The sequence below is a fragment of the Brassica rapa genome, chromosome A01 (assembly GCF_000309985.2).
Source record: "Brassica rapa cultivar Chiifu-401-42 chromosome A01, CAAS_Brap_v3.01, whole genome shotgun sequence".
NCBI lineage: Eukaryota > Viridiplantae > Streptophyta > Magnoliopsida > Brassicales > Brassicaceae > Brassica > Brassica rapa.
In genome coordinates this window covers 29,064,544-29,078,362 of record NC_024795.2, presented here as the reverse complement: position 1 = coordinate 29,078,362, position 13,819 = coordinate 29,064,544, and the positions used below count along the sequence as shown (strand labels likewise).

Sequence of the window (13,819 nt, the reverse complement as noted above, 5' to 3'; positions counted from 1 at the left end):
TAAGCGACAAAGGTCTTATATAGATAAAAACAAAACAACTGTCTTTTTATCTTCTAATGTTTGGTGGGATAAACAAAAATTTATAATCAAATTTATAATCATATGATCATCTATCTTCTAGCAAGGTCATGTAAAATCAAGCAAGAAGGAAAACTTGAAGTCAGTTAACATTCTTTCCCTTGTGCTAGATTGTCTGAATACTGAATGTAAGAGTTGTTACATAAGCTTTAGTCCACCTGTTACATCATCAACAACGTCCACCGGTCCTGCACAGATAAACACTTTTATGGTGAATAATTCATGACTAGAGGAAAAACTGAATTAAGATTCCAACTAACACAGAGTGGTTAAAAGAGTTTGCAACTATTAAACTAATGCATTTGTACTAACTACTATATAACTCTTCTCCTTTTATAAATCTTTTAAACATATTGACAGATCATAGATAACTTACCAAGAATAGCCATTACTGTCCTTGAATCTGGAAGAACAATACAAATGTGTACACATTAGACTCTTATTTTTCTTTCAGAATACTTGAGAGCATCTTGAATTCAAAGGACAATAACTATAAAACTCACCTGGAGCGATCTGTGTTTTTCCTGCATCAATTGTGATATGGGTTGGCAGCTTAAGAGACTTTGCTCTCTCCTGTCAACATGGATAACATTGTTAAGACTCTAAACTTGAAATCATCTAAACAATCAGCCGCCAAGTATCAAAGAACTAAACAATCCTGCAATTTTGTAAAGAGGCAAGAAGATTTCTTCATCAATACAACAAAAAAAAACTTACTCGCAAAGCTAACATCTCTTCCTCACTCTCGATTTTGACCACAACTTTTGGCTGTGCACAATTCTCCCATCTGCAGCAGCAATAAATTTTTAAAAGAGAAAGCCTAAAAAGGATATGAGGTAGACTATTAGTTTACCTATTCAAGGCTTTTGGCGCCCGTCGAAGGAGTTTCTTGTATAAACCCAAAGTTGCATGACTACACACAATGCAGACCCCTAAAAGAAATTACTAACAGAGTTGCAGATATGCTTGAGGATGATTGAAACACTAAAAGAGAGAAGAAACTACCTGCATTGAGCTGCAATCTTTCCTTTACCCATTTTAAGATCATTCCTCGCTACCAAAACCTACACATACAAAAAGACAAAGAAGCAAATTCATATCAGCTTAGTGTCAATACATATAGAAATAGGTTAAGAGTAGTAAGGCTAAAAACCATTTTGAATCTTTTGCGGGAAACAGTGAGTTCCTCAATCTCTAGGGGTTCCTTGGACTTAATCTTCTTATTCCCACTAGACTCGGCCACAGATTTGGAGGAGGGGGCAGAGATACGGCGTCGTAGAGTGCTGATGTAATATCCAAGTACAGCTCCAAGAAATAAGGCAGTTAGCCACATCAAATCCATCATCCTTCAAGGAGAAAAAAAAACAAGAACAAGATTTGAATTTAACTAAAAAACAAAGTTGAATCAGTGTGGGGAGGGAAAAAAAAACTATACTAGGTGATTACTAGAGAAGAACACTTACCAAAACTCTAGAAATTTATAGTGAAAATAGTAAGTATATACTCAATTAATACAAATTGAATTGAAAAAAAAAACAATCGATAAAGCTACTTGGATTGCTCGAGTTCGATTCTAGGATACCACCAACTTTAAATCGAAAAATACGTTTAGAATCCGTAGTTACAGAGTTTTTTTTTTGTTACATTACCTTAATCTTCCCGGCGGCTGAGCAGCAGTTTAACAGCCTTCTTTTTTCTCTGAATTGTTTTAACAATTAAAGGCGAAGATAGTCTTCTGTTTGGGAACGGGAATATCTCTGTCCTTCCTTATATATATTATCCGGTTCGACCAATATATTGAGAAAAAAGAAAAGAACAGAAATTAACATTAAAGAACAAAAATCGAACCGGGTTTTTCAAATTTAAGTTAAAAAAATTAAAAATTGCAAACTTTAATAAAATTCCATTAAAATTATATTATCTTAAATATCTATTTAAATAAAATAGTTTTAATTATAATATTTTTGAAGTTCTCCTTTTTACTTTTCATATTAAATGATATAAAGTCTTATAAAAATATTTTTACATATATATAATTATTTAATTTAAACTTAGATTAAATATTAAAATCTGGTTAAATTAGTCGGTCGGACCGACCATTGACCCAGTAAATGTCCGGTCCGGTCAAAACATTGATTTTTACCGACAGAACATCCGAAACTACCCTTAACTTCCCGCACTCATTCTCTCCCCTTCTCAAAGGGGATGAAAGTTGCCCTAATTTATAGTGTCGATAGTGCTGCAAAGGTCTTACATTTTCAGTCTCTGTCTTGGTCTCAGTCTCTGCTACCTAGGTAAGTGCCCAAGTTAAAACTCAAACCTTTTGGTCGTGTTTCAGAATCAACTTGCTCTGTCTGGTTTCTTAACCGGTGTTGTTGTCTTTGAGCTGTTTGGTAAAATTGATTTTTAATTAGGAACGTTTTGTGTGTGTTTACTGCAGTGAAAAATGGATCTCTTGAGCGCTCTACCAGACGATGTCCGTTCTCACATACTATCTTTCCTCACCACAAAGGAAGCCGCTCTGACCTCTGTCCTCTCCAAGAAATGGCGTTACATGTTCACACGTGTCCCCGTCCTCGACGTTGACGACTCTGACTTTCTCCATCCGTGGATCTTCATGGCCTTTGTGGACCGCGTGTTGTCTCTCCAGGGTGACTCTCCCATCGAGAGATTCACCTTGAAGTGCGAAGACGGTGTTGATCCGGAACGTGTTAACGGTTGGATATGCAACGCGCTGCGACGTGGCGTCTCGGAGCTTGATCTCTCCATCAACTTCGAGGACGAAGACTATCTTCTCCCTCGAGAGATGTTTGTGAGCGAGACGCTCGTGAAGCTGAAGCTAACGAGCGAGTTTGGTCTTCACTGGTGGGTTGGAGCCGACGCCACTTTCTTACCGTTGCTCAAGACTCTCCGCATCGCCTCGGAGATGGTAAGCATGGATTGCGATGTTAATATGGAGAGGTTTCTCGCTTGCTTCCCCGTCCTCGAGGAAGCGGAGTTGATAAGCATGGACTGGGTTGATCCCGTTGATACTGTGTCTAGTTCAACTCTCAAGAAGCTGACGGTTCACGCCACCGGGATGAAAACCGTTCAGAACCCGAAAAGCATTTCTTTCGACGCTCCGAACCTGCGTTTCTTGGCCTACTCTGATTGGGTTGCGGAGGACTATCCAGTAGTTAAACTGAGCAAGTTAGATGTGGCGCGAATCGCGCTATCGGTGACTGATGATCAAACCAGGAAGATAAGAGGTCCGCGTAAGTATTTGTCAGAAGGTGATGTTGTTCGACAGTTTGGCAATGTGGTTAAGCTCATGATTGGCATACGGGATGTTCGGGAACTTCACTTGCATCCTGACACTCTCGAGGTTAATTTTCTATTATCTTCTCTCTGGTCTAGTTGCAAAATGTTTTTGTCATCGCTCTTGGACACTTAAAACAAAACTATTTTTAAAAATCCGATTTATACAAGAATCAAATTGGTTTAAACTATTTTAAATTAGTTCAAACCAAATGGTTTAAATCGGTTTAAATCGATCTAAATTAGTATAAATCTGTTAAGTTAAGTAAAATAATGTTAGTAAAAATCCACAAATTTGTCTAATTTTTATTTTGTATATCTAATTTTGATAATTCATCAAAAATAGCGATTTTTGAACATTGGTTTTTGTTGTTGTTGTTTTCAGGTGCTTTCTCAATGCTGTGATTCAATGCCTGTGTTCAACAACCTCAAGATGTTAATCATTACAAGTGACGAGGATAGAGGATGGCAAGCAATGCCAGCTCTCCTAAGGAACTGTCCACAGCTAGAGTTTCTACTCATTAAGGTTGGAGTTATATAAAAAACCATGAAACATGTGTTAAAGATGCTGTTCATTTACTTACAATATAACCTTTGTTTCTGCAGGGTTTAGTGCACCATGTGACTAAGCAATGCGGGGATGCTTGTGACTGCATTCACAAAAAGCACAAAGGACGTTCGCTCAAGTCATGTCCGGTGAAAATGTTTGTGATCAGAGGGTTTACGGGAACGATGAAAGAGATGAACATGATAGAGCATTTCTTGGACTATTTTCCTTGTTTGGAGGAGATGAATATCTATATCGAAGAAGATGTTCCTACACCGCTTAAGTACGACCGTCAATTTGCCGAACGTGTCTTGGAGATGATAGAAGAGTTCGACTACTCGTACAAATGCAATGTCCAGCTCCTTGATGAGTGAAGTGGAGTGCACAATGAAGAGACTCTGAGATCACCAACGGTAGATATGCTCCACCAAGTTTACTCAAATCTCTTGTGCTTCTACTGATTCTAGTCTATTCTTGGAGTTTATTAGTTGTAAATAGTTTTGAGGTTGTTGTAGTTAATATACTTCATTTTGTTTCGTGCAGAGAGGATGGGATCTTGCAGCACACTGCTAGCTCTAGGGACGTTTATTTAGTTTTTCCTTATGCTTATTTAGTTTAATGTCGACAGAAACTGCGTGATGTGTTTTAAAACTTGGTTTTGTCTGCATTTTGGTTCGACCAAGACGTTTAATGGTTTGATTTGCTCGGTTCAAGATTTCATAATCGGATTATAAAATGAAATAAAAAACATTCGGAATATACGTGTGTACGCGTGCCATTAGCATATTTTCGTTTATTATATGGTTTTGTTTTTTTTTAAGTATTCTTAAGAACAATAATTAAAGGTGTTTACTTGCGCCCGTTACAACATGCGTGATTGACGTTTTTGATGGACGGTGTGTATAACAAAGCACACACGTTAAAACCAACCCAACATTTCTTATGCGACCATCATTTCACTTGCGAAATACCCAAAACACCCTCAGCTTCCGCGTTACTTTATTAAATTTCACAAATTACATAATCCCTTCGAACGCGTTACTTATATTAAAAATTAAAAGAATTAATAGAATGTCTTAATTCTCTCCACCTTGTCCGAAAACCTCAAACTCAAAAAAGAATACCAAAAGGTTATTAAAAAAACGGCTTTTTTTCTCCCGCCGGCGTTTTGACAGTCGTCGTCACTGTTACCGTCTTGAAACAATACTACTTCAATTAAAAAGTTCAAAGAGCAGAGAGATCTTTGTATCTTCTTTCATTCTCATCTCTTCTTCTCCTTTCTCCAATTATTTTACACAAATAATATTTTAATTTATGTAAGATCTCCCCGAATAAAAAAATGAGGCAATGGTTGCCATCATAACGTGTATCAGTAGTAGTGCCGATGTATTTGGTCTCACGACCCCTTCCTCTTCTTCTCCTCCTCCTTCCGTAACCAATTTGCGCAACACGACCACATGTGACTTCGTCTGTCAGAAAAAAATCTCTTTAATTAAAAAGCGTTTTACTTCTTCCAAACATCTGCGGAAGATCTGAAGCTCAACTTTCCTCTGTTACGGTCTCTCAGGTAACAACATAACATCGTCCACGGTTCATTGTAATGTCAAAAGTTTGAAATTTAAGCTTAGTGATGTTATAGATTTTTCCCTCTTTAGCTGCTTCAGATTTAAAGATTCTCTTCCTTTTTTTGTTGGGGGTAAAAAGACAATGATCATTGTCTTTTTCGTTGTATTTATTATATAATTTATGATAAGATCTTCTTCTTGTCTAGATCTATTGATGATCTTTATCTGATCTATGACAATGACTTGATGATTTGTCCTTTTAATCTCTCTCAGGGATCTGCCGGCTACAAAAGTCCGGTGGATATTTAATATAATCACTAGACGACGATCATGGCGTCTAATAACCATTTCACCAACAGTCGATCCAACCTCTCAACAAACTCCGACGCCGCCGAAGCCGCAAGAAACCACCAGCAGCCGCCCGGCGTGACATTCGCTCGGAGAACTTCCTCCGGACGCTACGTCAACTACTCGAGAGATGATCTCGACAGCGAACTCGGAAGCGTCGATTTCACAAACTACACGGTCCACATCCCACCGACTCCAGACAACCAGCCCATGGACCCTTCCATCTCCCAAAAGGTCGAGGAGCAGTACGTGTCAAGCTCCTTGTTCACGGGAGGTTTCAACAGCTTGACGCGCGCTCATCTCATGGACAAAGTGATCGACTCCGAGACGAATCATCCGCAGATGGCGGGGGCTAAAGGGTCCTCTTGCGCTATCCCTGGTTGTGATGTGAAGGTGATGAGTGACGAGAGGGGCCAAGATCTTTTGCCTTGTGAGTGTGATTTCAAGATTTGTAGAGATTGCTTTGTGGACGCTGTGAAGACAGGAGGTGGGATCTGTCCCGGGTGTAAGGAGCCTTACAGGAACACGGATCTAACAGACTTGGCTGAGAACAATAACAAGGGGCAGCAGCAAAGGCCTATGCTTCCTCCACCTTCTTCTGGTGGTGGGTCCAAGATGGAGAGGAGACTGTCGTTGATGAAGTCAACTAAGTCCGGTTTGATGAGGAGTCAAACCGGGGATTTTGATCATAACCGGTGGTTGTTTGAGACGAGTGGGACTTATGGTTACGGTAATGCTTTTTGGACAAAGGATGGGAACTTAGGTAGTGAGAAGGATGGTCACGGTATGGGGCCGCAGGATCTGATGAGCAGACCGTGGAGACCGCTTACTCGGAAGCTCCAGATTCCTGCAGCTGTTATTAGTCCTTACAGGTGAAAAAATGTTTGTTATTATGTATCCAATATATCATTATATGGCGCTTAGGCGTCCGCTTAGTCGGCAAATCGGACCTAAACAAAGAAACTTTTGTAGAAGGATTTAAAAAAAAAAAAACCGGTTAAGGTGTTAAAAAAAACGGTCTAAGCCTCCGCCTAATCAATAATTCCATATAAGGATTTCTTGAACATTTTAAACTTTCATTGATACATTTTATTTTTCTTGTGCAGGCTTTTGATATTTATAAGGATTGTCGTTCTTGCATTGTTCTTGATGTGGAGGATTAAGCACCAGAACCAAGATGCAATATGGCTATGGGGGATGTCTGTGGTTTGTGAGCTTTGGTTCGCCTTCTCTTGGCTTCTTGATCAGCTTCCTAAGTTGTGTCCAATCAACCGAGCTACTGATCTCAATGTTCTCAAAGAGAAATTCGAAACTCCCACACCGAGCAACCCGACAGGGAAGTCTGATCTCCCTGGACTAGACATGTTTGTATCAACAGCAGATCCGGAGAAAGAGCCTCCTCTCGTCACTTCCAACACCATTTTATCCATCCTAGCTGCCGACTACCCTGTGGAAAAGCTTGCCTGCTATGTCTCAGACGACGGAGGAGCGCTTCTGACGTTTGAAGCCATGGCTGAAGCAGCTAGTTTCGCAAACATATGGGTTCCTTTCTGTCGTAAACACAACATCGAGCCGAGGAATCCTGATTCGTATTTTAGTCTGAAGAGAGATCCTTACAAGAACAAGGTGAAGGCTGATTTCGTGAAGGATAGGAGGAGGGTGAAGCGTGAGTATGATGAGTTTAAGGTTAGGATCAACGGCTTGCCTGACTCTATCAGGCGACGTTCTGATGCTTATCACGCGAGGGAAGAGATTAAGGCCATGAAGGAGCAGAGACAGAACAGAGAGGATGAGATTGTGGAGCCGGTTAAGATTCCTAAAGCTACTTGGATGGCTGATGGTACTCATTGGCCTGGAACTTGGATAAACTCTGCTCCTGATCATTCCCGAAGTGACCATGCTGGTATCATTCAGGTACAACATTTCAGTCCAGTTCAGTTATTTCATGTTTCTTTGGTTTGGAACAGTATTTTGAAACCGAAACGACCCTATGGTTGGACAAGGTTCGGCCATGAACCAGTCACATAGATTATTCAAATGAATAAAAACCATTAAAACTATCAAAAATCCATAAACCAACCATATAAAAAATTAGTTTATATTTATAATGTTTTATATTTAATATTTACTTATATTTTAATTATCTATCATATTTACTAACATTATTTTAATTATGTATCATTTTGAACCGTGACCGAAATAGTTATTCGGTTCATCTTCCGATCCAGTTTTAAAAACATTGGTTTGAAACATTCAGTTCACTCATAACTGAATTGGAACCGGAGTTTGGTTCCATTCAACAAGAATTTTGGTTTGTTTCAGTTCAGTTTATATGTTATTTCTAAGATTAATGATTTTTTTCTTCAAATGTTTGATAAATGTAGGTGATGTTGAAGCCTCCTAGTGATGAGTCACTACATGGAGACTCTGAAGGGTTCTTAGATCTTACAGATGTCGACATTCGTCTTCCTCTTCTGGTCTATGTCTCGCGTGAGAAACGACCAGGTTATGACCACAACAAGAAAGCAGGAGCCATGAATGCATTGGTCCGAGCATCGGCAATCATGTCCAACGGTCCATTCATACTAAATCTCGACTGTGATCATTACATATACAACTCTCAAGCTTTGAGAGAAGGAATGTGTTTCATGATGGACCGTGGCGGTGACCGGCTTTGCTACGTTCAGTTCCCGCAGCGGTTCGAAGGCATTGACCCATCGGATCGGTACGCTAACCACAACACTGTCTTCTTCGATGTCAACATGAGGGCTCTCGACGGTTTGATGGGTCCGGTTTACGTTGGAACGGGTTGTCTCTTTAGAAGAATCGCCTTGTATGGATTCGACCCGCCGCGGTCTAAAGAACACAGTCCTGGATTCTGTAGCTGTTGCTTCCGTCGCAAGAAAAAGAAGAGCCGTGTCGCTGAAGAAAACAGATCATTGAGAATGAGTGGTGGTGGTGGTGACTCGGATGATGATGAAGAGATGAGTCTTTCTTTGGTTCCTAAAAAGTTCGGAAACTCAACGTTCCTTATAGATTCGATCCCTGTAGCAGAGTTCCAAGGCCGTCCGCTCGCCGACCACCCGGCCGTGCAGAACGGACGGCCTCCTGGAGCTCTCACCATCCCTCGGGAGCTTCTCGATGCGTCAACGGTTGCAGAAGCCATAGCTGTTATCTCTTGTTGGTACGAAGATAAAACCGAGTGGGGGTCGAGGATCGGTTGGATCTACGGTTCTGTCACTGAAGACGTTGTCACCGGTTATAGAATGCATAACCGTGGCTGGAAGTCAGTTTACTGCGTGACGAAAAGGGATGCATTCCGCGGCACGGCTCCTATAAACTTGACGGATAGGCTTCACCAGGTTCTCCGCTGGGCTACTGGCTCGGTGGAGATCTTCTTCTCGAGAAACAACGCCTTCCTCGCTTCCCCGAAGATGAAGATCCTCCAGAGAATCGCTTACCTTAACGTTGGAATCTATCCTTTCACTTCGATCTTCCTCATCGTCTACTGCTTCCTCCCTGCGCTCTCGCTCTTCTCGGGACAGTTCATAGTCCAAACGCTTAACGTCACGTTCCTCATCTATCTTCTTATCATCTCCATCACATTGTGTTTACTAGCTCTCCTCGAGATCAAATGGTCAGGAATCTCGTTGGAAGAATGGTGGAGAAACGAGCAGTTCTGGCTCATTGGAGGAACAAGCGCTCATTTAGCTGCGGTTATCCAAGGACTGCTCAAAGTGGTGGCTGGAATCGAAATCTCTTTCACGTTGACGTCTAAATCAGGAGGAGACGACGTGGACGACGAGTTTGCGGATCTTTACGTAGTGAAATGGACGTCTCTGATGATCCCACCGATCACGATCATGATGGTGAATCTAATCGCTATCGCGGTCGGGTTTAGCAGGACGATATATAGTGTGATTCCTCAGTGGAGTAAGTTGATAGGAGGAGTGTTTTTCAGCTTCTGGGTGTTGGCTCATCTTTATCCTTTTGCTAAAGGGCTTATGGGGAGAAGAGGAAAGACTCCGACCATTGTTTATGTTTGGTCGGGACTTGTTGCTATCACTATTTCGCTGCTTTGGGTTGCTGTTAACCCACCTGCTGGTTCTACTCAAATTGGAGGATCGTTCACGTTTCCGTGATGAATAGGTTTGGTTTTCTCAAACTCTCTTTGTTTTGAAATATGTATTTGTTGAAATCTCTTTGTAAGAGTCTTTCTTATGTTCAAATGATGCAGAGTCTTACAAGAAGGAGATTGGTCAAGGTCCTCAAGGACATAAAGTATAGTTGTCACGTAAAGCAAGTCAAAAACTAAGAACTTGTCTCATTGTCTATTTTCTTTTTTCTTGCTGGAAAAGGACATTTTTTAATTTGTCTTTTCAAATTTTTGTAATATTTGATTTGTTGGTGGAATCGTTTACGTTGCTACTGGAATATTATATGAAATGAAATGAAATTCATCATATGATTGTTTCTTGATTTTTAATCTCATATACCCCTAATCCAATACACCCTAATCTCTTATACCCCTTAACCCCTAATATCCCTAATCCAATATACCACTAATCCAATACACCGTAATCTCTTGTACCCCTTAACCACCCTAATACCCCTGTTAATATAATAGAACTAATAATTAAAAGTATTTTTTGAACTGAAGGATTATATTTGATAATTCAAAGATAATAATTACACATGATTTGTAAAAATTCAGTCAATCGTTTGAGATACTTTTAGCTTATGCTTCCTCAAATTTTATACTAAATTTATATTATGTTGATATTTATTATAATATAATTTAAAACTTATTGAAATACATGATAGTGGTCTTTTATAAAAGCCCAAAGGCAACCATCAAGACAAAATAAACCCAATACATTTTAAATGGGCCGGGTTACCAGGTCAAGTATCCAGAAACCAACCCGTCGTAACCTAAACGGATCGGGTTATCGGTTAACCGCCGAAACCCTACGAAAAACCTTGAGAACCTTCTCCAAGATCGTCTTCTCCAAGCCAATCTCTTCCTACATTACACCAATTCTCAAATCCCGAAATAGCATGGCTCAGAAATGTGCGATTGGTTTGATTACAGCCGTCGCAGCTTCCGTTTCTCTGTCGCAATCGAAAGTCGCCGCTGCAGATGGCCCTTTCACTTTCCCTCCTGCGAATCCCCAGCAGCAGGCTGCTTCTTCTCCGCCGTCGACGGCTGGTGAAGAGTCTTCAGCTCCTCCTCCTCCTCCGAGAGCTAGGAATGATAATCCGAGGACGAGTTCAGGCGGTTTCGATCCGGAGGCGCTGGAGCGTGGAGCTAAGGCATTGAAGGAGATCAACAACTCCTCTTACGCCAAAAATGTATTTTTTTTCTTCTTTCTAAAACAATTGAATTATTATTACCAGATAAGATCTCTTTGTCGGATCTCAGCATTGGTCTCTTTCAGGCTCTCACCGTTGTTGTTGTTGTTGTCGTGTGTGTGTTTTTTTTTTTTAATTTCAGGTGTTTGAGAGTATTAAGCAGCAAGAAGAGACAAAGCAAACTGAGTTTGCAGCCAAGGCGCAAGAGTATAAAGCTATGCAAGCCCAAGCTGAAACCGTAAGATATACTCTCTTTAATAATTATTATCCCATGTTTTAATATTTAGTATGTTTATATGTATTTGTGTTGTGTTACAATTTACAACTATGGCTACTTAATGGGAATGAGTTAGTATAAAGATTATACTTTTATTTTAGTAAAGTTTGAAAAACCCTGCTTCTAACATTATAGCCCTTAGTGATCTCTGTGAACACTTAACACGTTGTCTGCATCATCGGCTTAGATGTTTCTGAACAGCATAGTTGTGTGCCTGACATTTTCAACATTATAGCCCTTAGTGATCACTGTGAACACTTTTGTCTGCATCATTTCAATTTTACAGGAGAGGCAAAAGGTGATATATGATGAACACAAAAAACTTGCTCAGCACCAAGCGCAGACTAAATCGCAGATGGCCCGTTATGAAGATGATTTGGCAAGAAAGAGGATGCAGGCATGTAACTTTAATCACACATTTAGAGCTTCTTTTCTTCATTCTAAAAGGTGTTGTTGTGTTTATATCGTTTTTACAGGCTGAGAATGAGTATCACAGGACAAGAAACCAAGAACTTGTGAAAATGCAAGAAGATTCCGCAATCAGGCAGGAACAAGCTCGACGAGCTACCGAGGAGCAGATCCAGGCGCAGAGGCGACAAACCGAGAGGGAGAAGGCTGAGATTGAACGCGAGACGATCAAGGTCAAAGCTATAGCAGAAGCTGAAGGAAGAGCACACGAAGCAAGGCTCGCTGAAGATGTAAACAGGAGAATGCTTGTTGATCGTGCTAATGCAGAAAGGGAGAAATGGGTTGCTGCCATTAACACTACATTCGACCATATCGGAGGTGCGAGATTTTATTCCATACATGATGTCTCTCTTGTCTAGACAAGAGTTAGTAGACCTTGATGCAATAGTAGACATGAAGTAGTGGTTGAAATAGATATAATCTGTACATTCATTAGCATGTGGAAGTTCTTATTGTTTGAACATTTTACTCTTTCTTCCTAGGTGGGTTGCGTGCAATTCTAACCGATCAGAATAAACTGATTGTTGCTGTTGGGGGTGCAACCGCTCTTGCAGCTGGAATATACACAACGAGGTAAATACTAGATATTTTGTCCGTACATTGAGAAATAATATTTGCCATGTCAGTCATTAGTTATACAATATTGAGAATTTGATCTTAGACGACTGCTTGTTGTAGAGAAGGAGCAAAGGTTATATGGAGCTATGTTGACAGAATACTAGGACAACCATCCTTGATCCGAGAATCCTCAAGGGGCAAGTACCCTTGGTCTGGTTCGGTTTCTCGTGTAATGTCCACATTGCGTGGAAAGGGGTCAGCTGCCAGTAATGGAAAAGGGTTTGGTGATGTTATTCTGCATCCTTCCCTGCAGAAGAGAATCGAACACTTAGCTAATGCCACCGCCAACACAAAATCACACCAAGCTCCTTTCAGAAACATGCTTTTCTATGGTCCTCCAGGAACAGGCAAAACAATGGCCGCCAGGGAGCTTGCTCGTAAATCTGTATGTATTCTATTTATGTTTCTTTTGATTTATTGCAAAAATTGGTATAAAAGATAGCTAAATGGATATATAATACATGTAGGGTTTGGATTATGCATTGATGACTGGTGGAGATGTTGCTCCTCTTGGATCTCAGGCCGTTACAAAGATTCACCAGCTGTTTGATTGGGGGAAGAAGTCTAAGAGAGGCTTATTACTCTTCATTGATGAAGCCGATGCATTTTTGTGCGAGTAAGTGTTGTTGCTCATATCATATTACATGCGATGTTCATTGTTTTGATATCACAATTTAACAGGAGGAACAAAACATACATGAGTGAAGCTCAAAGAAGTGCACTAAACGCTCTTCTCTTCCGCACGGGTGATCAGTCCAAAGACATTGTCTTAGCACTCGCCACGAACCGACCTGGTGACTTAGACTCAGCCGTGGCTGACCGTGTGGACGAGGTTCTTGAGTTTCCCTTACCAGGAGAAGAAGAGCGGTTCAAGCTTCTAAGCTTGTATCTTGAAAAGTACATAGCTCAGGCTGGTCCAAGAAAGCCGGGTTTGTTCGACCGTCTCTTCAAGAAAGAGCAGCAGAAGATCGAGATAAAGGGCGTCACCGAAGAGCTCTTAAAGGAAGCTGCTGCGAAAACTGAAGGGTTTTCAGGGAGAGAGATTGCGAAGCTGATGGCGAGTGTTCAGGCAGCTGTTTATGGTAGTGAAGACTGTGTGTTGGACTCTGTGCTGTTCAGAGAGGTTGTGGATTACAAAGTTGCAGAGCATCAGCAGAGAAGAAAATTGGCTGGAACCGATTCCAAATGAGATTTTGATGTGTAAGTTAATCAAGTTGGTCTCACCTTCACACTTTTTAAAAGAAGCAAAACGAAAAGAGATTTCAACAC

The 13,819-nt window shown here is 40.6% G+C and overlaps 4 protein-coding genes across 7 annotated transcripts; 3 read left to right on the top strand and 1 right to left on the bottom strand.

The window, feature by feature from the left end:
- LOC103843973 (peptidyl-tRNA hydrolase 2, mitochondrial) lies at positions 1 to 1,853 on the bottom strand. Of its 3 annotated transcripts, none has more exons than XM_009120742.3 (8): positions 1,728 to 1,850; positions 1,232 to 1,424; positions 1,084 to 1,142; positions 932 to 991; positions 796 to 865; positions 582 to 651; positions 455 to 481; positions 1 to 266 (listed from the first exon to the last, which is right to left on the bottom strand). In XM_009120742.3, exons 2-8 carry the CDS (start codon positions 1,421 to 1,423, stop codon positions 217 to 219), a joined length of 528 nt encoding a protein of 175 aa, XP_009118990.1. In that variant the 5' UTR covers position 1,424; positions 1,728 to 1,850; the 3' UTR covers positions 1 to 216. The 3 variants fall into 3 exon arrangements, with proteins under 3 accessions (XP_009118990.1, XP_033130123.1, XP_033130126.1); XM_033274232.1 differs by lacking the exon at positions 1,728 to 1,850 and adding an exon at positions 1,542 to 1,644; XM_033274235.1 differs by lacking the exon at positions 932 to 991 and having other exon boundaries at positions 1,728 to 1,853.
- A 390-nt stretch (positions 1,854 to 2,243) lies between these two features.
- Positions 2,244 to 4,679, top strand: LOC103843984 (F-box/LRR-repeat protein At3g03030). Of its 2 annotated transcripts, XM_018654876.2 has the most exons (5): positions 2,244 to 2,372; positions 2,493 to 3,442; positions 3,761 to 3,901; positions 3,982 to 4,335; positions 4,466 to 4,679. In XM_018654876.2, exons 2-4 carry the CDS (start codon positions 2,525 to 2,527, stop codon positions 4,294 to 4,296), a joined length of 1,374 nt encoding a protein of 457 aa, XP_018510392.1. In that variant the 5' UTR covers positions 2,244 to 2,372; positions 2,493 to 2,524; the 3' UTR covers positions 4,297 to 4,335; positions 4,466 to 4,679. The 2 variants fall into 2 exon arrangements, with proteins under 2 accessions (XP_018510392.1, XP_033130094.1); XM_033274203.1 differs by lacking the exon at positions 2,244 to 2,372 and having other exon boundaries at positions 2,385 to 3,442.
- A 237-nt stretch (positions 4,680 to 4,916) lies between these two features.
- On the top strand, positions 4,917 to 10,300 carry LOC103843995 (cellulose synthase-like protein D3). The gene is made up of 5 exons (XM_009120762.3): positions 4,917 to 5,489; positions 5,761 to 6,707; positions 6,942 to 7,749; positions 8,220 to 9,984; positions 10,073 to 10,300. Exons 2-4 carry the CDS (start codon positions 5,818 to 5,820, stop codon positions 9,975 to 9,977), a joined length of 3,456 nt encoding a protein of 1,151 aa, XP_009119010.1. The 5' UTR covers positions 4,917 to 5,489; positions 5,761 to 5,817; the 3' UTR covers positions 9,978 to 9,984; positions 10,073 to 10,300.
- A 189-nt stretch (positions 10,301 to 10,489) lies between these two features.
- On the top strand, positions 10,490 to 13,739 carry LOC103844011 (ATPase family AAA domain-containing protein 3). Its single transcript, XM_009120787.3, has 8 exons — positions 10,490 to 11,187; positions 11,330 to 11,425; positions 11,751 to 11,861; positions 11,941 to 12,250; positions 12,415 to 12,505; positions 12,611 to 12,935; positions 13,018 to 13,166; positions 13,232 to 13,739. Exons 1-8 carry the CDS (start codon positions 10,720 to 10,722, stop codon positions 13,737 to 13,739), a joined length of 2,058 nt encoding a protein of 685 aa, XP_009119035.2. The 5' UTR covers positions 10,490 to 10,719.
- The last annotated feature ends 80 nt before the right edge of the window (positions 13,740 to 13,819 follow it).